Here is a 27,884-nt window from a genome sequence, read left to right as displayed (position 1 = left end):
TGTAGAGTATAACGATCACAGCGTATTTCAGTACATTATGGTGATTACAGGGTCGTTCAGTACAGTATAACGATCGCAGCGTATTTTAGTACAATATAACGATCACAGCATAGTTCAGTACAGTATAGTGATCACAGCGTGGTTCAATACATTATCGTGATCACAGCATTGTTCAGTACAGTATAACAATCGCAGTATAGTGATTGCAGTGTATTTCGGTATAGTATAACGATCATTTCGTATTTCAGTATAACGATCGCAACGTAGTTCAGTACAGTATAACGATCACAGTGTATTTCTGTACAGTATAGTGGTCAGTGTAGTTCAATCCATATAACGATCGCAGCGTAGTTCAGTACAGTATAGTGATCACAGCGTATTTCAGTACAGTGTAGTGATCACAGTGTAGTTCAGTACAGTATAACGATCGCAGCATAGTTCAGTACAGTATAACGATCACAGTGTATTTCTGTACAGTATAGTAATCAGTGTAGTTCAATCCATATAACGATTGCAGCGCAGTTCAGTATAGTATAGTGATCGCAGCATATTTCAGTACAGTGTAGTTCAGTACACTAGAACGATCACAGCTTAGTTCAGTATAGTACAACAATCGCAGCTTAGTTCAGTACAGTGTAGTGATCACAGCGTAGTTCTGTACAGTATAACGATCACAGCGTATTTCAGTACATTATGGTGATTACAGGGTCGTTCAGTACAGTATAACGATCACAGCGTAGTTCAGTACACTATAACAATCGCAGCATAGTTCAGTACAGAATAGTGATCACAGCGTAGTTCAGTACACTATAACGATCGCAGCATAGTTCAGTACAGAATAGTGATCACAGCGTAGTTCAGTACAGTATAACGATCACAGCGTAATTTAGTACAATATAACAATTGCAGTGTAGTTCAGTACAGTATAGTATTCCCAGCGTAGTTCAGTACACTATAACAATCTCGGCGTAGTTCAGTACAGTATAGTGATTGCAGCATATTTCAGTACAGTATAACGATCGCAGCGTAGTTCAGTACTGTATAGTGATCACAGCGTAGTTCAGTACAGTATAGTGATCACAGCATATTTCAGTACAGTGTAGTGATCATAGCGTAGTTCAGTACAGTATAGTGATCACAGCGTAGTTCAGTACAGTATAGTGATCACAGCGTAGTTCAGTACAGTATTACGATCACAGCGTATTTCAGTACAGTATAGCGATCACAGCGTATTTCAGTACAGTATAACGATCACAGTGTAATACAGTACAGTATAACAATCGCAGCATAGTTCAGTGCAGTATAGTGATCACAGTGTAGTTCAGTACAGTATAACGATCACAGTGTAATACAGTGCAGTATAATGATCGCAACGCACTTCAGTACAGTATAGTGATTGCAGGGTAGTTCAGTACCGTATGGTGATCACAGCAAATCTCAGTACAGTATAACGATTGCAGCATAGTTCAGTCCATATAATGATTCGACCATATTTCAGTACAGTATATCGATCACATTGTAGATTGGTACATTATAACAATCGCAGCGTAGTTCAGTACAGTATAGTGATTGCAGCTTATTTCAGTACATTATAACGATCACAGTGTAATACAGTACAGTATAATGATCACAGCGTAGTTCAGTACAGTATAACAATCGGAGCATAGTTCAGTGCAGTATAGCGATCACAGCGTATTTCAGTACAATATAACGATTGCAGCACATTTCAGCATAGTATAAAGATCACAGCATATTTCAATACAGTATAACGATCACAGCATATTTCAGTACAGTATAGTGATCGCAGCATAGTTCAGTACAGTATAGTGATCACAGTGTAGTTCAGTACAGTATAACAATCACAGCGTGGTTCAGTACAGTATAGTGATCGCAGCGTATTTCAGAAGTGTACAACGATCACAGCGTATTTCAGTACAGTATAACGATCACATCCTAGTTCTGTACAGTATAATGATCATAGTGGATTTCAGTGCACTATAACGATCGCAGCGTGGTTCCGTACAGTATAACGATCGCAGCGTAGTTCAATACAGTATAACGATCGCAGCGCACTTCAGTACAGTATAATGATTGCAGCGTATTTCAGTACAGTACACTGATCGCAGCGTATTTCAATACAGTACAGTGATCACAGCATATTTCAGTACAGTATAGTGATCACAGCATAGTTCAATACAGTATAACGATCACAGCATAGTTCAGTACAGTATAGTGATCACAGCGTAGTTCAATACAGTATAACAATCACAGCGTATTTCAGTACAGTGTAGTGATCATAGCGTAGTTCAGTACAGTATAACGATCACAGAGTGGTTCAGTACAGTATAATGATCACAATGTACTTTAGTACCGTATAGTGATCAGTGTAGTTCAATCCAGTATAACGATCGCACTGTAGTTCAGTACATTATAGTGATCACAGCGTAGTTCAGTACATTATAATGCTCGCAGCGTATTTCAGTACAGTATAACGATCGCAACGTAGTTCAGTACAGTATAACGATCACAGTGTAGTTCAGTACAGTATAATGATCACAGCATATTTCAGTACAATATAGTGATTACAGTGTAGCTCATAGAAAAGCGTAGTGTTGTTTGAATTGAATTTTACTGACTTAAGTTAGCTGCTGTTGAATTCTGTAATACAGATTAAACATGTTGAATTTCAGGATCATAAACTGGATAGTGCTGTGAGCAGAATGTTAGAAGGTTTTAATTGAGAAAGTGAACCAGTTTACATTGGAATATCCTTGACGTTATGTTGAGCTTCATTGGAGCATACAGCAAGCCGAGGATAGAGAGGTCAGAATCAGAGCAAAGCAGGGAATTGCAGGCATAAATGACCTTGATTGTACAAAAGTGGTCATCCAATTCAGATTGGGTCTCCCCTGTGTTCAGCATTATGAGCAGCGAACTATGTACACTAAGTTGAAAGTTTCACCTGGACAATGTGTTCTGGATCTTGAAGAGGTAAAAGGGCTGTTGTCACATCTACACTTCGTAAAATTTGTTCAGAGACATGGACATTACTGGCCAGTATTTATTGCCTGTCCCTAATTGTCCAGAGGGCAGTTAAGAGCCAGTCATGTTGCTGTGGCATCACATGTCAGCTAGACCGGGTCATGACACCACTACTACCCTCCTTGTGTGGAAAGATGCAAGAGAATGAGGAGGAGTGTTGAAAGAGGCTTTAAGGTGGACAAGGCCCACACAGGTGAAACAGATTATACTAAAACCCTTCTAGAATGCTGAAAGAGAATCGGATGTGCTTGGTGATAGTGGAGGACACTTGTAAATGGAAGCTGGTGGAGTGGAACACGAGAACGAGGAAAACCCTATTGTGGTCTTGGAAAATGAATGGGAATAGTAATGAAGGAAATGGGATGGATGCAATCATTGACTCTGTCCATCATGGTCAGGGTGGAATTCTCAGATTGAGGGGAAAGGAAAGTTTGGAGGGGCCAGTATGAATATTTAGTTAGTTCAGAAACCGTGATGGCTTTATGTCGTCATCTTCTTACCTACAGCAGCCCTGTGTATCGGTGGTGGCTCAGTGGGTAGCATGTTTGTCTCCAAACCAGAAGGTGACATGTTCAAACCCCACTCCAGTGACCTGGACACAGAAATCTAGGCTGAAACTCGGTGCAATACTGAGCTGAAATAAAAGATTCCCTTGCCCTATTTCAAAGAGGAGAGTTATTCCTGGTCAGTAACATCATTGAAACACAATAGCTGGTCATTATCACCTTGCTGTTTTTGGGAGCTTTCTATGTACCAATCCGATACCAACTTTCCTATTTTATAACAATAACTATAGTACTTCAAAAAGTACTTTGTTCATTGTCAAGTGTTTTAGAGCATCCTGATTTCCAATCTAAAGAACAATCGAAATTGTTCTTCGTAGATTTGGTTTAAATGTTTCTTTTTGACCTCTATTAAGAATTTGTTTTTAATCACGGATGGCTAGGCCAGTATTTATTGCCAGTCCCTAATTGCCCAGAGGTTAGTTAATATTGCTGTGAGTCTGGAGTTAGACGTACACTAAGGATGGCAGACTTCCTTCTCTAAAGGACATTAGTGAACCAGGTAAGATTTTCCAAAAATTGGCAATGGTTTCATGTTTAGACACTTAATTGAATTCAAATTGCACAGTCTGCCACAGTGGGATTCGAACCTGGGTCCCCAGAACATGGAGAAAGTAAGGACTGCAGATGCTGGAGATCAGAGCTTAAAATGTGTTGCTGGAAAAGTGCAGCAGGTCAGGCAGCATCGAAGGAGCAGGAGAATCGACGTTTCGGGCATAAGCCCTTCTTCAGGAACATGACCTGGGTCTCTGGATTAATAATCAAGTGATAATGCTGGGTCATTGGCTCCCATACTCGACCATGCTATCAGAAGGATGTTGTGAAGCTTGGAAGTGTTCAGAAAAGATTTACAAGGATGTTGCCAGGGTTGGAGGGTTTGAGCATAGACAGAGAGGCTGAATAGCCTGGGGCTGTTTCCTTGGAGCATCAAAGGCTGAGGGGTGATCTTCTTGAGGTTAATAAAAAAAATCACGAGAGGCATGGCTAGGGTAAATAGACAAGGTCTTTTCCCCAGGGTGGGGGCATCCAAAAGTAGAGGGCATAGGTATAAGGTGAGAGGGGAAAGATTTAAAAGAGACCTAAGGGCAACCTTTCCACTCAGAGGATAGTGCCCCTTCCCCTCCTCCCTGCTCACCATCCAAGAGCCTATGCAGTCTTTCCAGGTGAAGCAGAATTTCACCTGTACCGCCTCCAGTCTTGTGTATTGTATTCGCTGCACTCAATGTGGCTGACTCCGCATTGGAGAAACCAAACGCAGACTGAGAGACCACTTTGCAATCTCCAGTCTGTGCAGGCAGGATCCTGACCTTCCCATAGCCGGTCATATTAACACAGCCTCCTGTTCGCATTCTCATTTGTCTGTCCTCGGCATGCTGCAGTGTTCTAGTGAATCACAGCACAAACTGGAGGAGCAACAAATTCATCCTCAGACTAGGCACTTTACAGCCTTCTGGACTTCATATTGAGTTTGTATATTGGTATTGAGTTCAATATCTTCACATTGTGAACCAGCTCCCATTTATTTCCTTACTTTTAGATTGTCCTCTCTCCCCATCCTCTCATCCCAGTGGGGACTGGAGACACACCATTGTTCTGCCATTGTCACATTCCATTCAGTTAATCTGAACTATCAATGCCTTTTCTCCCTCAGCATCCTACATCCACTACCCCCAGCTCCCCCCTCCAAACTATAGCACACATGCTGTACCCTCCACACTTCACTTCAGCTCTGATGAAAAATCATCTAGTCTAAAATCATTAGCTTGCTCTCTCCCCATGGATGCAGTGTGACCCACTGTGGTCCCCAGCGTTTGCAGTATGAGTCTGAGGGAGAAATTGACTGCTCAGCAGCACCATCTGCTGCACCTTGCTTGTACTGCAGTAAATCACAGACAATCATAATTCTGTACTTAGTTCCACCAAAATATTTTATGAACAGCTTTTGTGAATATTGCTAACATTTCTGTTCTTTTACTGTACCCTATCAAATGGGGACTATTTACTTAGAACCATCTAGAATATAAAATTAAAAGGACTTTTTTTTAAAATAGTTCCACTGCAGTACAAAGAGTAGTTTGCTGTGAAAATGCTGTTTTTTATTTTTGGTTAGATGCTTACATTGGAGTTGATGTTTAACTTGGTTAAACTTTAATTCAGCAGATTAGATTACAAATTGATTGACTACACAGCCTCCAGGATAAGAAGTGCTTTACGTACTTTAAGGCAGAGAAAGGAGAAATTATCACATTAAAATTGGTACATTGTGTTGCTAGAGGCAGTCCTTGTGACATAAGATTCCTTTGATTTAAGAAAGTTCTGTGCCCAGTTACATCTCATTCTCTTTCAGTCTCTCTGCATTCCCCCAGTATAGCAGTGCACTGGATCTTAGCTGACACAAAAACAGAAGTTGCTGGAAAAGCTCAGCAGGTCTAGCAGCATCTGTGAAGAGAAATCAAAGTTCACGTTTTGGGTCGAGTGACCTTTCCTCAGAACTTAGCCTAGTCCTGTACACTGCCTACACTCACCTTTTTTGATAACACATCCAGACTTTATCGCTGAACGTCCCTAAACTTACAGTACACAACCCCTAATGTGTGCCTGTTTTAAAAGATTTTATGAAAGTAGATTTACCCCTGACTAATGCACCTAACATGCACATCCCTGAACACTATGGGGCAATTTAGCATGGCCAATTCACCTAACCTGCACATCTTTGGATTGTAGGTATTCTATTTTAAAAAAAGGGTAGGGATAATGTCACTGGACATTACCAAAAGCCACAGGTTGGCACTTGGAGGCACAAGTTCAAATCGCATCACAACAGCTGGTGACATTTAAATTCAATTAAAAATCTTGGAATTAAGGCTAGTCACAGTTAGAACAATTGTAGCCATGACATTACCATCACTTGCTGTAATGAAGGCTAATCCAGTTCACCTATATCCTTGAGGGGAGGAAATCTGCCATCCTTAGCTGGTCTGGCCTTCGTTTGACTCCAGACCCACAGTGCTGTGGCTCGCAGATATCAGGGAAATATTTAATTGGGGGAAGAAAAACCAATTAACCAATGTCATATTATAAAAGAGCTTCATTTGAGTTAGCAACAAAATAACATGGAGAAAGTGAGAACTGCAGATGCTGGAGATCAGAGCTGAAAATGTGTTGCTGGAAAATTCTTGAAGAAGGGCTCATGCCCGAAACGCCGACTCTCCTGCTCCGTGGATGCTGCCTGACCTGCTGCGCTTTTCCAGCAACACATTTTCAACAAAATAACATGGTCATGAATGCAATTTACAGCAGCAAAAATCCTTCTCTTCCACATACATACTCCCATTCTTTAATGTAAGCAATCTGTGTATGCTAAGGATTTAAAAGAAATTATATTAATTAAACTTTTTCCTTCCCTTCTGTTCTCACAGGTACACCAGAGTGGGTCAGGATGGTCTCCAGTGGTATGTATTGCATTGTTGAATCACTGGCTTGTGAATGGTCTAAACATTCTGACATGTAGGCAGCCAGGCCTGTGGGAAGTGCTTTGCAGAATTGAAATTATTACTGTTTTTAGTCCCATCCTCCTACGATACACCTGTTGGATGAGTAATATAAAACAGAGAACTGCAAGCACTGGAGATCTAAAACAAAATCAGAAAGTGCTGGAGAGACTCAGCAGGTTTGACAACATCTGAAGAGAGAAGAACAGAGTTAACATTTCAAGCCCTGACCCCATCATACGAGGCTTTTGAAAAATGCTGAATATTATTAACAAATACTTCTAAATGAATCAATTTATCCAATATATCATAACGGCTGCGATTTCAGTGCTTTTTGTTAAGACCAGTTTTCAGGCAAGGTTCCTCAATTTATTATAGTTCTATATGGAATACCCCAATTTATTAAGGTCCTGAGTGAGGAGGGATGAACCAATCCCTCTCCTTTACTGACCCCTCTCCTCTCCCCACTCGTCCTGTTGGTTGCAATAAGATTAATTTAAGAAGTATCACTTAACCTTGCAGAGATCTTTCTGAATGATATGTTTGAAAAGGAGTCCATTTAACCTGGCTGTGTTCAGTTAACAAGAGTGAATTTGTTAGTTATAAAATGTGAGAAGAAATGATAATGCAGCACACATAAACACACATTTGGAATAAAAATTAAATCCAAAATAAAATTTGAAAATGTACAGTGTGTCTGAGAGTCATTCATGAAGAGTAGATAGTAGAATGTTGCAGCCATTGCAGTCATTATCACTGATAGCATTGAGGTTGGTGGTTGATCAGGTGATGAAAACGTGTTGCTGGTTAAAGCGCAGCAGGTCAGGCAGCATCCAAGGAACAGGAAATTCGACGTTTCGGGCAAAAGCCCTTCATCAGGGATCATCAGGTGATTTCAGGTTTCTTGTCTTTGCAGCTAATTGAAATTATTTTGTCCTGTTCCTTCCTTTGGGACTGGTTGATAACACTCAACCTCTTTCTTTACCTGCAATGCAGGGATGTTTAGTTCCAGTTCTCATACCTGTGACCTTCACAGTACAGTGATCCACTCAGAAGAACGTCAGGCCGTTAATGCATGCTGACTGAGTTGAAGCTTGATTTTAAACTACTGTTTTTGCATATTTCTGGTAGAGCAAAACACAAACATGTCTGCCAGAGATGGGTTCCTGCTGGGTAGAGTTTAGCTCGTCATTATCTCTGATGGTAATCATCTGACTCATTATCGCTTCCCAGACTCCATGTGGATGTGACATTTCAGAATTTCCCTGCAGACAATCACAAAAGGGGAAGCAATGGCCTAGTAGTATTATCGCTGGACTATTAATCTAGAAACTTGGCTAATGTTCTGGATTCAAATCTTGTCACAGTAGATGGCCAAATTTGAATTCAGTAAAAGAAAAATCTGGGTTTATGATCATTAGACTCTTAATTCCATTGTTAATTGTCAGAAAAACCCATTTGGTTCACTAGTGACCTTTAGGGAAGGAAACTGCCATCCTCACCTGGTATAGCCTCCATGTGACTCCAGACCCACAGCAATGTGGTTGACTCTTAACTGCCCCCTGCTCAGCTGGGGATGTGCAATAAATGCAGATCCATTAAGAGATGCTCACATCCAGTGTTCAATTTGTTGGCCCCTATTGATTTGTTTCTGTTATATAGTGGTTTCAAATATAAGCACAGGATTCTCCCATCATTGGAGATTTTATACAAGTTCTCCATTTTATATTTGTTACATTCATTGTGCCTCTCAACTCAATTTTATTAGAATATTGATTTACTGCGCATTTGTGAAAATTTGTTGAACTTCACCCTAACCGCGTTGCTACAAGCCATATTGATGTTTCTCCCTTTTGATTTGTTCCTTACAGTATGTGGAAGAAAATCTGGGTGTAATGTCAATTGGATTTTTACTCAGCAGCCTTGATGACGCTGTAATTTGGAGGGGCCCAAAGAAAAATGGTTAGTTTATTTTTGTTGAGTTTATCCTTTATGGCTTAACAAGTGTCCTCTGTGACATGTATAGCATTCAAGGCAATAATTTCTCTCATTCCTAATGTATTTTATGGAGTCTGAATGGGAAGATACAGGAACCATATCATAGATGAAAATACACGTGGGCACAGTGTGGTCAAAGGACGAGTCAAAGATTGGATGAATATATTATTCTGGAACATTATGACTCTGGTTGGAGCCATCAAGTTCCACTATTTGATGAGTTGAGATTGTTGGAAAAGCACAGCAAGTCAGGCAGCATCCCAGGAGCGGGAGCATCGACATTTCTGATGAAGGGCTTATGCCAGCATCTGCAGTCGGACCTTTCTCCACTATTTGATGAGTTGTATGAAAGTGTAAATGCTTTATTCCATCAACAAAATAGTCACTTTGTTCCTCCTCCTCATTATTAATGAGAATAAAAGAAACTTCTCAATAAATTCTGAAGTAACATAGAGTCATAGAGATGTATAACATGCAATCCGATCTTTCGGTCCAACTCGTCCATGCCGACCAGATATCCCAACATAATCGAGTCCCATTTACCAGCAATTGACCCATGTCCCTCTAAACCCTTCCTACTTATATACCCATCCAGATGCCTTTTAAATGTTATAATTGTACCAGCCTTCCCCACTTCCTCTGGCAGCTCATTCCATACACGTATCACCCTCTGTGTGAAAAAGCTGCCCCTTAGGTCCCTTTTAAATTTTCCCCCCCTCACCCTATGCCCTCTAATTCTGGACTTCCCACCCCAGGGAAAAAATCTTGTCTGTTTATCCTATCCATGCCCCTCATGACTTTATAAATCTCTATAAAGGTCACCCCTCAGCCTCCAACACTCCAAGGAAAACAGCCACAGCCTATTCAGCCTCTCCTGCCTCTCCCAATCGCTCAAACCCTCCAACCCTGGCAACATCCTTGTAAATCTTTTCTGAACCTTTTCAAGTCTAACAACAAACATCCGATAGGAAGGAGACCAGAATTGCACGCAATATTTTAAAAGTGGCCTAACCAATGTCCTGTATAGCCACAAAATTACCTCCCAATTCTTATACTCAACGCTCTGACCAATAAAGTAAAGCATACCAAATGCCTTTTTTAGTATCCTATCTACCTGTGACTCAACATGTTTATTACAGGCAAACGTAGTCTTCAAACAAGTGGGAAACTAATTGTTAACTAAGCTGCTCTGTGAATGAAACCATATCCCTTTTAATCCCAAATGTCTTCATACAGGCAAAGACATAGTGTTGTTAAGCATGGGATAACAATGGGCCAAAAGGGGAATGAAACTACAATGCCCCTGTTTGTCAAAGGGCAAAATCAGACAACAAAAATGGGTCGACTTCTTGCAGTTCCTTTGAATTCTTGTCACTGAGATGCAGTTGCTGACAGCGACAGAATAATGGAAAATCTTCGGAAGAGATTTCAGAGTCAGCTGAAAAATTGTTAGGTATTTGAAACCTTGTAAGGTTTTCCAAACTACTTCACTGAGAGACATCTGGAGAATGCTGCCTTCAGCTTCAAGCTCTGACCCTCGTAGCCTGAAAAAAGAGAGTGAGTGCTGCACCCTTGCAAACTTCCCCAGGAACTGCCCAGAGTTTCTAAGTGCATGCTGAAAAAGCCCCAGTTAGCTCAATCCAGAGGCTGTGGCGAGGTGATAGCTGGAGAAAGTGAGGACTGCAGATGCTGGAGATCGGAGTCAAGAATGTGGTGCTGGAAAAGCACAGCAGGTCAGGCAGCATCTGAAGAGCAGGAGAATCGACGTTTCGGGCATAAGCCCTTTATCAGGAAACATAGATCCATTAGTATGAGTTTGTTCAACAATTAAAGCAACAAAATTCCGTCTTGCTCATTTTGTTGGAGCCACTAAATTGATCATAGTTTCATTCAAATTCTTGGCTATCCAGTTCTAAATAATCAGATGATAAATCCTTTGCAACCCAGTAATTTCCAAATGTCCATTTTCTAATTCCCGTAATCTGTAAATATATATACATTCCCAACAAGTGTGCTGTGTTAGGTTTTACCTGCACAAAGAAAACATTGCACCTTCAATTCCTTCTGCTCAGAATAACTTGGGTAGCTGGTGTGAGAAATTGAAGAGTTTCCATCTCAAAGACCGGGAGCTTTTGGACCCTTCCAGCTCTTCGCTCGTTAGATTGATAGCTTTGGAAGAGTTGACAGTGCCATTGAAGAAAAATTACGACATTTTGATTGCATGGATGTATCAGTATAAAATAGGCATTTCTTTTAAAATAAGAATTGAATATTAGAAGAGAATAGAAACTAAATGGAGTTTGTCCACAAGGAGAGAGGAAAACAGAGATTGAATTTCTTTGAACCATATCTGCTTCAGAGGGTCATTGACATAATTTGTACGGTTAGACAATAGACAATAGGTGCAGGAGTAAGCCATTCTACCCTTCGAGCCTGCACCACCATTCATTATGATCATGGCTGATCATCTGTAATCAGTATCCTGTTCTTGCCTTATCTCCATAACCCTTGATTCCACTATTCTTGTGAGCTCTATCCAACTCTTTCTTAAATGAATCCAGAGACTGGGCCTCCACTGCCCTTTGGGGCAGAGCATTCCACACAGCCACCACTCTCTGGGTGGAGAAGTTTCTCCTCATCTCTGTCCTAAATGGTCTACCCTATATTTTTAAGCTGTGTCCTTTGGTTCGGCACTCATCCATCAGCGGAAACATGTTTCTTGCCTCCAGAGTGTCCAATCCTTTAATAATCTTATATGTCTCAAACAGATCCCCTCTCAGTCTTCTGAACTCAAAGGTACACAAGCCCAGTCACTCCAGTCTTTCAGCGTAAGGTAGTCCCGCCATTCCAGGAATTGACCTCATGAACCTACACTGCACTCCCTCAATAGCCAGAATGTCTTTCCTCAAATTTGAAGACCAGGACTGCACACAATACTCCAGGTGTGGTCTCACCAGGGCCCTGTACAGCTGCAGAAGAACCTCTTTGCTTCTATATTCAATCCCTCTTGTTATGAAGGCCAGCATGCTATTAGCCTTCTTCATTACCTGCTGTACCTGCATGCTTACCTTCATTGACTGGTGTACAAGAACACCCAGATCTCTCTGTACTGCCCCTTTACCTAAATTGATTCCACTTAGGTAGTAATCTGCCTTCCTGTTCTTGCCACCAAAGTGAATAACCATACATTTATCCACATTAAACTGCATCTGCCACGCATCTAACCACTCACCTAACTTGTCCAGGTCACCCTGTGATCTCCTAACATCCTCCTCACATTTTACCCTGCCAACCAGCTTATATCATCAGCAAATTTGCTAATGTTATTATTAATACCATCTTCTATATCATTAATATATATTGTAAAAAGCTGCGGTCCCAGCACTGATCCCTGCGGTACCCCTCTGGTCACTGCCTGCCATTCCGAAATGGAGCCGTTTATCACTACTCTTTGTTTCCTGTCAGCCAACCGACTTTCAATCCAAGTTAGTACTTTGCCCCCAATACCATGCGCCCTAATTTTGCTCACTAACCTCCTATGTGGAACTTTATCAAAAGCTTTCTGAAAGTCCAGGTACACTACATCTACTGGATCTCCCTCATCCATCTTCAGAGGGACATTAGTTATGTTGGTCATGGTCAGATGTTGCATGGTTTAGGATACAGAGATGAAAAATAATCATTTTCTTCCTCTTTTCAAGCCAGTCATGCATGTAGCTGTTGGATTGGTGGTTTCAAAGGAGAAGCCAATTTAGTATAGACCAAAGATCAATTACTGTATACTTGACATGCACAACTCAAAAAAAGCAACTGAAATTTAACTGGAAGTCATGTGCTTGTTTGCACTTTATTTTAACAGCAATGATGTCTGTGGAAACAGTTTAATAATGTGGATACCAACCTGTGGTTTCTGATGTCATTTTAGACATCAGATTGAGAGTGCCAAAAGCAGAAGCACTTATTTCTGATATCAGTCATTGATTGCAAACTGTGCATCAGCTTCCGACTATTGCATTTAAACTCCAAATTTCCTACTGGAAGGAATAGGATTGCAGCCATGTGTTGAGACTTACTCCAAGTAACTCCACTCCACTGCGGCTGCATTTGGAGTATTGTGTACAGTTGTGGTCACCGCATTGTAAGAAAGATGTGGAAGCTTTGGAAAGGGTGCAGAGGAGATTTACTAGATGTTGCCTGGTATGGAGGGAAGGTCTTATGAGGAAAGGCTGAGGGATTTGAGGCTGTTTTCATATGAGAGATGACTTAATGGAGACATATAAGATAATCAGAGGGTTAGATAGGGTGGACAGAATTCTAAGAATGGTGCTGGCGAGCACGAGGGGGCATAGCTTTAAATTGAGGGGTGATAGATATAGATAGGGAATGCTTTGCCTGTAATGGTAGTAGATTTGCCAACTTTAAGTACATTTAAGTTGTCATTGGACAAGCATTTGAACGTACATGGAGTGATGTAGATTAGATGGCCTACAGTTTGGTATGACAGGTCGGCGCAACATCGAGGGCCGAAGGGCCTGTACTGTGCTGCAATGCTCTATGTTCTATATTATGCTGAATTCAGTATTGTTGTAATACCTCTCTTTTATGAACCCTCTGCTGAAATGAACTTGTGAAGGGACTGTTTGTCTTCGTTTGATCCAGATTGCTGAGCTGCTTCACATTTATTGCTATCATAAGATATTTATCTCTCCAGTTGGCATATTTTATTTGATCCATTCAGAAGGATCCCCAACCTATCTGTATTGTCCATTTCTTAAATGAATCTGAGTTTTCTGTCTTCACTATTTAGGGAATTCTGAGAATGAATCTTAAATTTGGCTGAAGAAAAACATACATGTGCTGGTCCTTCATTAATCTTCAATTAGTGTTTAGTTATGTCTGCTTACTATTTTGGGGGATCAGTTAGCTCAGTTGGCTGGATGCTTGGTTTTCAATGCAGAGTGAAGCCAACAAAGTAGGTTCAGTTCCTGCGCTAGTTAAGATTACCATGAAGGATTCTCCTTCTGAACCTCTCCCCTTGCTCTTTACCCTCAGGTTAAACCACCACGAATCGTCCCTCTCGAATGAGAGAGCAGCCCCTATGAAGGGGAATATATTGACTTTACTTTTACCTTAATCACTATTTTGAAGTAATTTTCCAAATTTATCTGTTCCTACACTATTTATTATATTATTTACCTTTAAGGCCACTTCTCAGATTCCTCTTTTCAGGGTTGAACCACCCTTATTTCTTTCTTTTTTTTTCTCATCAACCCATCCCATTGACACTATCGATCAGCCTGAAGACTCTAGTCTGAACTGAGTGGAATGGTGATTTCTTGAAGGTCCCTTGATGGTCTCACTTTATTCAAGATGTCCTCTGACCAGGACACTGGACAAAATGTTTGCTTTGTATCTACAACACGGCCATATGTTCAACATAATGATCTTCATTGAAGTGAACTTAAAATGTCTGCTGAGTGAGATGTGCCTCATGATAGAGGTCACATGACAACAACAGACCAGGAGGGACCATAAGACAGAGGAGCAGAAATTAGGCCATTCAGCCCATTGAGTCTGCTGTGCCATTCGATCATGGCTGATAAGTTTCTCAACCCCATTCTCCTGCTTTCTTCCTGTAACCCTTAATTCCCTTGATATTAAAAAACCTATCTATCTAAAATGACAGGATAGTTGTTATGGGGGACCTTAACTTACCATATATTGTTTGGAATCACTAGAGTTCAGTACTTTAGATGGGTCAGTTTTTGTCCAATGTGTGCAGGAGGGTTTCCTGACACAGTATGTAGACAGGTCAACAAGAGGCAAAGCCACATTAGATTTGGTACTGGGTAATGAACCAGGCCAAGTGTTAGATTTGGAGGTAGTTGGAGCACTTTGGTGATAGTGACCACAATTTGGTTCCATTTACTTTAGCGATAGGAAGGGATAGGTATATACTGCAGGGCAAGAGTTATAGCGGGGGAAAAGCAATTACAATGCAATTAGTAATTTAGTGTGAATTGGATGGAGAACGAAACTGCAGGTAATGGGCATGTTTGAAATGAGCTTGTTCAAGGAACAGCTACTGCGTGTCCTTGATAAGTATGTACCTGTCAAGCAGGGAGGAAGTGGTCGAGCGAGGGAACCATGATTTACTAAAGAAGTTGAATCTCTTGTCAAGCAGAAGGAGGAGATTTATGTAAAGATCAGATGTGAAGGTTCAGTTAGAGCAGTTGAGAGTTCTAAGTTAGCCAGGAAGGACCTAAGGAAAGAGCTAAGAAGAGCAAGGAGGGGACATGAGAAGTCTTTGGCGGGTATAATCAAGGAAAACCCTAAAGCTTTCTATGTCAGAAATAAAAGAATGACTAGAGTAAGATTAGAATCAGTCAAGGACAATAATGGGAAGTTGTGCGTGGTGTCCAAGGAGATAAGAGAGGCACTAAATGAATATTTTTCGTCAATATTCACACTGGAAAAAGGCACTGTTACTGAGGAGAATAGTGAGATACAGGCTACTAGACTAGATGGGATTGAGGTTCATTAGGAGGAGGTGTCAGCAATTCTGGAAAGTGTGAAAATAGATAAGTCCCCTGGGCTAGATGGGATTTATCCTAGGATTCTCTGGGAAGCTAGGGAGGAGATTGCAGAACCTTTGGCTTTAATCTTCATGTTGTCATTGTCTACAGGAATAACGCCAGAAGACTGGAGGATAGCAAATGTTGTCCCCTTGTTCAAGGAGGGGAGTAGAGACAAACCTGGAAATTATAGACCAGTGAGCCTTACTTCGGTTGTGGGTAAAGTGTTGGAAAGGGTTATAAGAGATAGGATTTATAATCATCTAGAAAGGAATAATTTGATTAGGGAATAATCAACACTGTTTTGTGAAGGGTAGGTTGTGCCTCACAAATCTTACTGTGTTCTTTGAAAAGATGACCAAATAGGTGGATGAGGATAAAGTGGTTGATGTGGTGTATATGGATTTCACTAAAGTGTTTGATCAAATTCCCCACAGTAGGCTGTCGCACAAAATACGGAGGAATGTGATTAAGGGTAATTTAGCGGTTTGGATCAGAAATTGGCTAGCTGAAAGTAGACAGAGAGTGGTGGTTGATGGGAGATGTTCAATCTGGAGTTCAGTTACTAGTGGTGTACCACAAAGATGTGTTTTGGGGCCACTTCTGTTTGTCATTTTTATAAATGACCTGGATGAGGGCATAGAATCATGGGTTAATAAATTTTCAGATGATACTAAAGTGGATACTATGGTGGAGTTATGGATAGTGCCAAAGGATGTTGCAGGTTACAGAGAGACATAGATAAGCTGCAAAGCTGGGCTGAGAGGTGGCAAATGGAGTTTAATGTGGAAAAATGTGAGCTAATTACTTTGGAAGAGTAACAGGAATACGAAGTACTGGGGTAATGGTAAGATTCTTGATAGTGTGAACAGGCAGAAAGATCTTGGTGCCCATGTGCAGAGATCCCTGAAAGTTGCCACCCAGGTTGCTAGGATTGTTAAAAAGCATACGGTTTCTGGTAGAGGGATTGAGTTCCGTTTCAGAGCCATGGGGTCATGTTGCAGCTGTACAAAATTCTGGTGTGACCGCACTTGGAGTATGGCATTGTAGGAATTATGTGGAAGCATTGAAAAGGGTGCAGAGGAGACTTATCAGGATGCCTTGTATGGAGGGATGTGTCTGCTTGCATTTTTTACACTTGCTCCAGTGTCGTCCTCAGTCCAAAGATGTGCAGGTTAGATGGATTAGCCATGGGAAATGCAGGGTTACAGTGATAAGGTAGTGAGGTGGATCTGGGTAGGAAGGTCGGTGTGGACTCAATGGGCTGAATGGCCTGCTTCCAAACTGTAGTGATTCTGTGAACTGTACATCTGAATGTCTCTCTCCAGCCATTGCATTTTATTACAGATGTTAAACATTTGGGTTTTCTCAGTGGTAATCTTAAATCTGCACATTCCAATCCAAAACGTTTCGGCATCAAATTTCAAATAAGAGTAATCTCAGATTCTTCATATTTAGAGCAATTATACATTCTTGTCTTCAAAGGTAAAATGATCTTAAGCCCAGATCAACTTTGGTGATAGAATAATAAAATTTTTTGTTCCCTCTTGCCACTGTTAAAATAGAATATCATTTGATTTAGCACAAGCAGTGTTAAACATGAACGTTTGCATTATTATTCTGGTAATATTCCTCTTCTAAAAGATTTTTTTCCCTATTTCACCTTGTGCCATAATTGAGAAAGCATGGGCTCTACTTGCAGGCACCTCAGGAGACACCCACTGAAGCTGTGTGTGAGTGATATTCAAAGGTGGTTGTTTCACTAATGTCTCACTGCCTTAACAGTAAGAAAGCACCCGGGCTCTGCCTCACACATATTAGCAATCCTGTGATTTCAGGTTGGAAACACAGGTCTGCGAGGAATCAGGGTTATGGGCCTTAACTACAGTCAAGAGATTTTATGCTTTGAGGCATGGAAATCAGCTGACAGGATGATTTTTAGTTTGCCATCCTCCTTTGTTGGTCTTAATAAAGTTTTTCTTCTTTTAGGTTTAATCAAGCAGTTCTTACGAGATGTGGACTGGGGTGAAGTAGATTATCTGATTGTTGATACACCACCTGGTACCTCTGATGAACATCTTTCCATTGTACAGTACCTGAGCACCACACAAGTCGATGGAGCTGTGATCATTACCACTCCACAGGTAGGCTGCATTATCAACATAGAACACCTCCCAGTGTTGTCAAGCCTCCAGGAGTTAAAGATTAAAATTAAAGTTTTTCCTTAGTCGTGGAGACAGGGTGGTTGGTAGTGAGAGTTGGTGATGCAATGAAACCTTCAGGAATTTCACCACTTAATATTCATATTGTTTTATATTGTTTTGAAGCAATTGCTTTATATTAAACGGCTGCATTTGCTTTTATGAGCTATGAAGCAAGAATGGGTCTGGAAATAAGAGCAGAATGCCTGGGTTTTGCACCAAAGTTCATTGCACCAGGTCGAAGGAACTTTGCTCATTTCACAAAGGAAACCTAGGAATGTGAGAGTAAGAGTAGGCCATCCAATTAGATTTGAGCTGATCATCTACCTCTAACCCACAAGCTGCATTGTAACCTCAGAGCTCTATCATCATCCCTGTAAACCACTTTAGCACCACCATCATTACCTCTCTATGCTTATTAATAAAAGGCAACTATATGGTCCATACATGCTTTTCAATATAAAGCATTTGTGTGGTCTATCTATGCTTTTTTAATAAAAGAAGAAACTATATGCACCATGGTGAAAGAAAAAAATCAAAATTTATGAATTTGTTAATGTAGGAATGGCACAGACAAAAACTGAACTGCTAAGAACCACAGCATTAATAAGAGACAGCACTGTAACACACTGTGACCCAGCCATGTGATACTGTGTCTGCTCTCAGTGACTCCAAGAATTACATTATTTTGTATTCTATTTATGTTTAAATGAATTGGAAGATTTGAAGTTATTTATATTTGATATAAATGCATGTTAAAAATTGACCTGAAGAATTTTTAATTTTTTTTTAATCTAGCTAATGCATTTTGCCCTTTGCAGTATTTTCAACATCATCCAATCTGTCTTCACTGAGACAGACGTTAAAATAGGTTTCACTTCTTTCACTTTGATAATCGATGTAGAAGAATGTATCTAATGCCAACACACCAAAAGTGACATTATATCATCTTTTTGATTGTTGATCAGTTGTATGAAATGTGTGCTTTCCAAATTCTGATTACTTGTTTTGGAAACTGCAGATTACTTATCAATATTTTTATTTATTACAGGAGACTTTGGGTCTGATTGACACTCTGCCCATTACTGTGTGTGTTGTAAAGCATATCCAATTCAAATGCATCTGAATTCTGCATATTTGGCTCAATTCAAACAAGCATGAAATTCATGTTGAAATGCATCCTGACACAGAAAAGCCTCATGCATTACAATGCATATATCCAGCCATCATGTACACTCTCCATCCATCACAATACACGTGGTCTTTTCCTATCACATTACAGACCCCATCCCATATGGAGTATGCCCTCTCCTGTAAGAAGCAATGAAGAATTTTTAAAAGTCTTCACTGAGAATGAAGAAATCAAGAACATTCCCTTCTCATGCAGTCATAACTTGCCCAGAACGATACTAAGGTCATGGTTGGATGGTTCTGCAATATATGCTAGAGTAGAAGCTGTGGTGAGCAGAAAATGTGTTGCTGGTTAAAGCACAGCAGGTTAGGCAGCATCAAAGGAACAGGAGATTCGACATTAACATCGAATCTCCTGTTCCTTGGATGCTGCCTAACCTGCAGTGCTTTAACCAGCAACATATTTTCTGCTCTGATCTCCAGCATCTGCAGACGTCACTTTTTACTAGAAGCTGTGGTGAGCATGAATTAAAAATCTTGAGATTTTTGTTGGAAAAAGCTGGTTAAACCATTGGTCTCCTTCCAGATGTCTGTATAATCAGAGGTTTAAACTGGCAATTTAAAGTATATCATACAACTGCTGAACAAGTTACCTCTGGCACTAAAGCTGCCAAACTTACTGAGCTTCTCCAGCATCCTCTGTGTTCACTTCACCACTATTCCAGTTAATCAGAAAGCCCAGTTTGTGGGCCAGCCCATAAGATTAGTGGATTGCTCATTGCTTAGGGAGCTTAGAATTCTTACCTTTGAATTGGCTTTCAAATATGGGAGAAACCTTCTTTCAGCACCACAGACTGATCTGACAGTGGGTTTAAAAATGTTTAATGTAAGCTGAGTAAGCCGGATTTAGTTCCTTTTCTTGGGTTTTTGGTGAAAAGTACTCACAGCAAATGCTCCAAAACGTGTTGTCCAGACACCACACCGTAACATTTGTAATATGGAATTTTAGAAAGAAACTAAATCAGAAACTGGCACTTTCCACTTAGGGCTACATAATCTCCATGTTGAACATATTTATGAAGAAAGTATACTTGTGGTAGTGCATTGGAACCTGAGATAATGTAAGTAGACCATTTTGAGGTTTATAAATATTCAAGTAGTGCAAATTCTGCAACTTTCCAATCTTGAAGTGGAAAGATCTTTCACTGCCTTGAATTGAGCCTGTGTAATCTCCGCAGAGTTCTTAAAATTCTGAATTGTTCTTGAGAAATGCTGAGAGGTTTTTGGGAAAACATCTTTGTTTTCAAAGTACCACATGTGGTACTTTGAAATCTGATGGAAGGGATGTTGAATTGATTTGGTGTTGTTATTAAATGCCTTTAAAAGTTAATTTCTAATCTGCTATTGATACTCATACTGTAAATTTTACTTTGATCCTATAATAGGAAGTGTCGCTACAGGATGTGAGAAAGGAAATTAACTTCTGTCGGAAAGTGAATTTGCCTATAATTGGGGTTGTAGAAAATATGAGTGGTTTTGTGTGTCCAAAGTGCCAGGTGAGATGTTTCATTTCGAATGAAATTATTTTAAAATTGTAAGCCAGTTTCAGCCTCTTATCCCTGTTCTAGCTCTTGATGTATTAAATCACAATCTTGAAGAGGACCAAGCAGTTGCTCTCAGGCTTATTGCAGATGTTCCTCTCAAAATAAATGCTTTCTAAACTAGCGTAGGCCAGGTTCTGTCACTCTTTCCCCTCTGACGGAGGAATTGCTTGATTTCCCATGGAAGCACATGACAGCGTGTTGAAGGAAATCATGTTGTCAATGGCTTTTAACCCTAATGGTGCTTTGTTGGTCACCATACATTGAGATAAAACCAAGCAAGGTAGTAGCTCACTAGTGCATGCAGCCCTATAAGTTTCAAAATGAATTTGTCATATGCTCATTTATTCCAACAGTATTTGTGAGGAGAACTGTGAAAACTCTATTGTATATGATTAATAGGTGGGTTTGTTAATGTTCAGAGGAATGGGGAGGGACAGAAGGTAGAACTTCCAGTGAAAATGTGGCTGTGTTTAGACTAGTTTTGTGTTAATGTAGGAGCTTAGTGTGTAGCCATCAATGCATATGACCATATCACTTCAGAAAGTGCAGTAAAGGCCTCTGGGATGGAAACCGTGTGAGATTGATTTTCACTGGACTGAGTTGCCAAAGAGTGTAGGATAAATTGAGTCTTGAATAGGTCTTACATTCCTGTAGTCTTTCTTGTTTTCAAATTATTGGCATAGAATATAATTACTTCTATATTTTGCACATTTACAGCATGAATCTCAGATTTTTCCACCAACTACAGGAGGTGCCATGAAGATGTGTAAAGATTTAAGCATTCCCTTCCTTGGTAAAGTGCCCTTGGATCCTAGGATAGGTATGTCCTACAGACTGCTAAAGAACAAGCCCGAATGTCCAAAGCTAAATAAGAACCTTTGGAAGTTAATACTGTTATACTGACTTTACTAACTGATGTACTTAGAGTCATAGAGATGTACAGCATGGAAGCAGACCCTTCGGTTCAACTTGTCCACGCCGACCAGATATCCCAACCCAATCTAGTCCCACCTGCCAGCACCCTCTTAAATGTTGTAATTGTACCAGCCTCCACTACATCCTCTGGTAGCTCATTCCATACACTTACCACCCTCTGCGTGAAAAAGTTGCCCCTTAGGTCTCTCATATCTTTCCCGTCTCACCCTAAACCTATGCCCTCTAGTTCTGGACTCCCCGATCCCAGGGAAAAGACTTTGTCTATTTATCCTATCCATGCCCCTCATAATTTTGTAAACCTCTATAAGGTCACCCCCTCAGCCTCCGACGCTCCAGGGAAAACAGCCCCAGCCTGTTCAACCTCTCCCTATAGCTCAAATCCTCCAACCCTGGCAACATCCTTGTAAATCTTTTCTGAACCCTTTCAAATTTCACAACATCTTTCCAATAGGAAGGAGACCAGAATTGCACGCAATATTCCAACAGTGGCCTAACCCATGTCCTGTACAGCCGCAAATTGACCCCCCAACTCCTGTACTTAATACTCTGACCAATAAAGGAAAGCATTCCAAACAACTTCTTCACTATCCTATCTACCTGTGACTCCACTTTCGAGAAGCTATGAACCTGCACTCCAAGGTCTCTTTGTTCAGCAACACTCCCCAGGACCTTACCATTAAGTGTATAAGTCCTGCTAAGATTTGCTTTCCCAAAATGCAGCACCTCGCATTTATCTAAATTAAACTCCATCTGCCATGAAACACCAGTCTGAGACCTCCATCTAGAGGTTGCCTGTATTTAAAAATTATGTCAAAGACAAAGCCGTGAACTATGGTCAGTCCTCTGAACTTTATTCACCAAACAAACTGACATTTCTAATTCGATTTGGATGTGAGTGTGGTGAGGTGAGTAGCCCTTAATAGATGAGACACCAGCCTTATACAGCATCTTTCAATAGTGAGCTTTTCATCCTGGAGACTGATACTGATCAAGCATCATCAGATTTGTGTGTTAAATATGGTTTACCATCGTTTTCTATGGGCAATTAGTGAGAGGCAGTAACTGTTCACCTTGCCCAACATATTCATATTCCATGAATGATTACTTTTTAAAATACACTGGAACAAAGCTTTTGAGGGTTTTTAATCCTCAGCATAACTGAACATTGAACAGCTAGATACTGGATAGGTCCATTATATTGCTCCACCATTGATGACATTGTCTTAATCAGTAATGTTGGAAATCCTACCCTAAACCACTGAAAGGATGCACAATAGTGTTGGAACTGATTAAACGATCTGAACCAAGGGGTTTGGAAAGAGGGTTAAGTAACTTCCTTGTGTTCAGCATTACAACGTAAATGAAGTAACATCTGTTAGTTATACTGTCACAGTTCATAATGACTATTTAGTAAAACTCGAAATTGGTGAAATTCTTCTGAAGTTTATGCCTCATGAAATTTTTGATTTAATTAATACCTTTTTATTTTATTTTTGTTAAAGGAAAGAGTTGTGATGAAGGCAAGTCATTTTTGACAGAAATTCCAGGTTCTTCAGCAACTCTTGTCTACAAGGATATCATTCATCGTAAGTAATACCTACTTTCAGAATAGCTCTACAGGCTTATAAGGCTTGAGAAAATGAAATTTTATATATTTGGTCTTTGCTTTCATGCAGCTGATGAATTCTATGTCATTTGAATGGATCAGGTTCAATTTAGATTTTATCTCCAAGCTGATTTTTGACATAGCCTTTTCTAAAAGGGGTGATTATTGTCGCTAAATTTGGTTTAATGTTCTTAGAGCTTATCCAATGCACTAGGATAAACATTAAGAACTAGATGAGCATTTGTCTGGCAATGCTTTTTATACAGAAATCTGTTCAAAAAGACCAAGAATGGAATGGAACTGTGTGCAAGTTTTGACTGGGTGAAAATCCCTTCTGGATGTTCATTTTAAAAAAATAATCAAGACGGGTTAGAAATATGTTTACAGCAAACTCCACCACAGCTGCACCAGTTCACTAAATGCCTTTCCTGAAGTGAAGTGACAAATGATAAAGCATTCAAGCCTAGATTTTCCTGACTTTGTATCAGGGGTGAAAATGTATTGCTGGAAAAGCACAGCAGGTCAGGCATCATCCAAGGAACAGGCGATTCGACGTTTCAGGCATAAGCCCTTCTTCAGGAATGAGGAAAGTGTGTCCAGCAGGCTAAGCTAAAAGGTATAGGGAGGAGGGACTAGGGGGAGGGGCGATGGAGATGCGATAGGTGGAAGGAGGTCAAGGTGAGGGTGATAGGCCGGAGTGGGGTGAGGGCGGAGAGGTCAGGAAGAAGATTGCAGGTTAGGAAGGCGGTGCTAAGTTCGAGGGATTTGACTGAGACAAGGTGGGGGGGAGGGGAAATGAGGAAACTGGAGAAATCTGAGTTCATCCCTTGTGGTTGGAGGGTTCCTAGGCAGAAGATGAGGCGCTCTTCCTCCAACCGTTGTGTTGTTATGGTCTGGCGATGGAGGAGTCCAAGGACCTGCATGTCCTTGGTGGAGTGGGAGGGGGAGTTAAAGTGTTGAGCCACGGGGTGGTTGGGTTGGTTGGTCCGGGTGTCCCAGAGGTGTTCTCTGAAATGTTCCGCAAGTAGGCGGCCTGTCTCACCAATATAGAGGAGGCCACATCGGGTGCAGCGGATGCAACAGATGGTGTGTGTGGAGATGCAGGTGAATTTGTGGCGGATATGGAAGGATCCCTTGGGGCCTTGGAGAGAAGTAAGGGAGGAGATGTGGACGCAAGTTTTGCATTTCTTGCGGTTGCAGGGGAAGGTGCCAGGAGTGGGGTTGGGTTGTTGGGGGGTGTGGACCTCACGAGGGAGTCACGGAGGGAGTGGTCTTTTCGGAACGCTGATAGGGGAGGGGAGGGAAATATATCCCTGGTGGTGGGGTCCGTTTGGAGGTGGCGGAAATGATGGCGGATGATAAGCTGCATATGTATCAGGGGTTCCTTACCAATTTCCAGCACATGGTGGAAAATCACAGGCAATCCAAGACCTCCAGTAAACCTTGAAATGGTCCTGGATGTTGCTCACATAGAAAAGGTAACTACTTTTTAGGGCTGTCATGGTGCCTCGGTGGCTAGCAGTACTGCCTCTCAGTGCCAGGAACCAAGGTTCAATTCCATTCTCTGGTGACTGTCAGTATGGGGTTCCTGCAGGTGCTCCGGTTTCCTCCCGTAGAAGTACTGTTTAGGTGAATTTGCATGTTAAATTACCCCGTAGTGTCCAGGGATGTGCAAGCTGGGTGGATTAGCCATGGGAAATGTGGGGTTACAGACATAGGGTAGGCTGGGAATGGATGGGATGCTCCTTGGATGATTGGTGCAGATTTGATGGACTAAATATCCTCTTTCTGCAATATGTGGACTCTATGATTCTACTTGTAGCGAAGTACAAGATATGTTAAATGCTTTAAATTTGTAATTAATAAAAAAAATTGCTTCCTAAACAGGAATCCAAGAACACTGTGCCACTCACCAATCTGATGTAGAAGCAACCACCTAATGTATCAAAAGATTTTCTGCAATCTGCTGAGCGAATTTGGCCAACTTAAGTCAGTGGAGGAAACCACAGCTGAAGCTGAATTTGCTCTGACTGCATATTTTCAGTTTTCATTCGTAATCTCTGAACTTCAAGATAATTCTTTGCTATCTTGGCTCTACTGCTATACTCCGTGAAGCTCTCATTTTAGATTTCAGTTTAAATTACTTTAATGGAATAGAATGATGGACATAAGGATTTCTAATAAAGAGTCTTTTTATATTTGTTGCACTGCCAGTGGAGAAAGACATTTTTGATTGAGTGGTCTAATCATGCTGCAAAGGGGAGTTAAATATAGAATTATTTCCCTTATTCAGCCATAACCTAGTGTTTGGTGGGGGGAACCAGTGAAGGAAAAAGCAAATTGTACTCATGGCTGCCAAGACATAATGCCCTTTCAGGAAACAGCAATAGAATCACCATACCAAGCCTTTGACTCAGCGAGCAGGAACTCTATACTCAAATACAACACAGAATTTTACTTCTCTGCTTTCTGCTGGGTTTTGTGACTATGTGTTGAGAGAAAAAGGTTACATGATAGCTACCTTCTAGCTACAATGTATTATCTTCACATTTAAGTCTGCATTTCACCTCCCCGTCACCAGTAATTTTTGATATTGCTGCTGAGTCTCTGATTATGAATTATATATTTAAACAACAACTCAAGAACTAATGTGAATCCCAAAGGAAGACTCTGGTCTCCTTCAATCTCCTCCAATAAAAGCCAAATTACTCATTTGGATTATTGTAGTGGCTTTTTGTTTCCAAACTGACAACATCCTTTTAGAAAATTGTTAATACTATTTGGAGTTTTCTTCAGGTGTCAATGTTAAATACTGTTTATTTGATTAATGCAATTTTGATACCTCAAGTCAAAGCAGTTCCACGTGATAAATCTGTGTTAGTATCATGTGGAAATAATTGTGTTAATAATGATTACAAACTTCACTTTTATCGCTGTCCTCGCTATTTTCAGTTACTTTCACTTTGTCCAAATGTTGAGTCAATTAGGCTAAAGCCCAAATCTTTGATTTTGTGTACTGTTTGTGTTTAGATTAGATGATTAGCCAGTCTGCAATCTGACAGATTAAGTGGATCCCAAAATCTGTGCTCCATCCTGCAAGATACACGACAAAGTTGGATTCTGAGTTTGTTAAAATGTTGTAAGATCATAATAGTAATCGTGTAAATTAATGTAATATATGTTGAACTTGTATGTTGACATTTTAATAAACCTCAGAAGTGAGAAAGGCACTGTACTTTCAGAACAAAGTGTTTTTCAAAATTTACAACATAAATAAAATAACTTTAGCTTACATATCTACTCTTGGCATTGGCATAATTATCACTTGCAGTCCCATTCAGAACATATTCATTGTGGCTACTACGGACGATTTAGAAACAAATCCATCTGGTTGATGCAGTAGATTAATCTTCATGGTACCAAACAAAACTTATTTGAAGGACTTCTGTTTCTTGTCATTGCTGTTCCAATGTGTCTGGTGTGGAAAGAAATAGCAAAAATGATTAGATCCTTTGTGATGAAGTTTTAATTGACTCATTGTTCTGATCAGAACAGACCATGGAATTAGTGCTGATGTTGTAATGAAAACCTGTGTCAAACTAGATAGTTTTTAAAATACAGAATGTTCAACAGAATGCTTCCACTGGAGTAAGAGTTCTTGAAACATTTTTCTACTGGTTGGAGAACTGATTTGGTCTCAACACTACAGCTATACTATTTGAAAAGAACCAATATATAGTGGAATTCATGAAGAGATTAAATCAATTTCTCTACAGATCTTTGTACACAGGGTCCTGTATGGCCCCATAGGCCATACTGGGTAAGGGGAATCAGTTTCCTTCCCTGACGGGGCCCAGACAAGTGTTTATGACAATCTGACAGCTTTTTGTTCCAGATTTATTTATTTAATTAAATTGAAATTCCCTTGGCTACTAAATGGGGTGGTCTAGAACATTAATCCAGATTACAATTGAAAAATACATACGGTTATTTCAAGATAGTGAATAAAATCAACCTTAGTACTGAATTGATGGATCTTGTTCAAATATCCAGCTAAGTAAATAACGCCACTAGTGGGATTGGGGTATATATCCTACTGGTAGCAGCTTCGGACAAACTAGTACAGTGGTGGCAGAGATGTTTTAAGAAAATAGCAAGTACACTATCTCATCTAAAATAAAATTAGGGCAGTCTGGTTAATTATCATTTAGTCAAACATCAATGCCTGAATTTTAGTAAGACAGACTGTTCAAAAAATCAGTATGGCAAACCCATGCTGCTGCTAGTGCTGGCAATGTACTAAGATGAATTTAAAATTGGATGAATGATCAAAAACAGGCTCTGAACAGGGGTAGCAAGTGGAAATCAATCTTTATCAATGATACATAGTTATCACATACATAGACTTTAAGGTGACATCATGGAGGGCAAGAAGGAAAGACCTAGATCATTTAAGGAACTGGGGTAGCTTAATAGAAATAAATGTTAAATAAACCATTTTCCACGAACAATAATGGATTTCTTCAAGTGAATTGTTATCTTTGCCATTACTTCCTTTCTGCCAACAGAAATAGCCCTGCAGTGTGTTGCCCTCTTCTCACTCAATCCTGGTCACATAAGAATTCATAAACCTGCTCAGTCATTCATTATGACTGTAGCTGATCTTATGCCTCAATGCCATTTTCCTGTGTCCCACCTCACTTTCCCTACATTTGACTTCCTGAGGCCCCAAAATTC

At 40.4% G+C, this 27,884-nt stretch overlaps 2 protein-coding genes across 6 annotated transcripts in view; one reads left to right on the top strand and one right to left on the bottom strand.

Moving 5' to 3' along the window:
- Nucleotides 1–26,441, top strand: part of nubp1 (nucleotide binding protein 1 (MinD homolog, E. coli)) — an 82,498-nt gene extending 56,057 nt beyond the window's left edge. Inside the window, exons 5-11 of the mRNA XM_060840492.1 lie at nt 7,025–7,057; nt 8,968–9,058; nt 17,659–17,813; nt 20,447–20,557; nt 21,323–21,425; nt 23,044–23,127; nt 25,035–26,441. Of these exons, the coding sequence (XP_060696475.1) occupies nt 7,025–7,057; nt 8,968–9,058; nt 17,659–17,813; nt 20,447–20,557; nt 21,323–21,425; nt 23,044–23,127; nt 25,035–25,087 (630 nt within the window). The 3' untranslated portion in view covers nt 25,088–26,441. The remainder of the gene's footprint in view (nt 1–7,024; nt 7,058–8,967; nt 9,059–17,658; nt 17,814–20,446; nt 20,558–21,322; nt 21,426–23,043; nt 23,128–25,034) is intronic.
- Nucleotides 26,329–27,884, bottom strand: part of LOC132825342 (Golgi apparatus membrane protein TVP23 homolog A-like) — a 58,292-nt gene continuing 56,736 nt past the window's right edge. For all 5 annotated transcript variants that reach the window (XM_060840493.1, XM_060840497.1, XM_060840496.1 and 2 more), the window contains one exon: nt 26,329–26,622. In XM_060840493.1, the coding sequence (XP_060696476.1) occupies nt 26,578–26,622 (45 nt within the window). In that variant the 3' untranslated portion in view covers nt 26,329–26,577. The remainder of the gene's footprint in view (nt 26,623–27,884) is intronic.

This window comes from Hemiscyllium ocellatum, chromosome 20 (assembly GCF_020745735.1).
Source record: "Hemiscyllium ocellatum isolate sHemOce1 chromosome 20, sHemOce1.pat.X.cur, whole genome shotgun sequence".
Taxonomy (NCBI): domain Eukaryota; kingdom Metazoa; phylum Chordata; class Chondrichthyes; order Orectolobiformes; family Hemiscylliidae; genus Hemiscyllium; species Hemiscyllium ocellatum.
The sequence above is the reverse complement of the archived record's forward strand: the minus strand, read 5'-3'. Positions and strand labels throughout refer to the sequence as shown.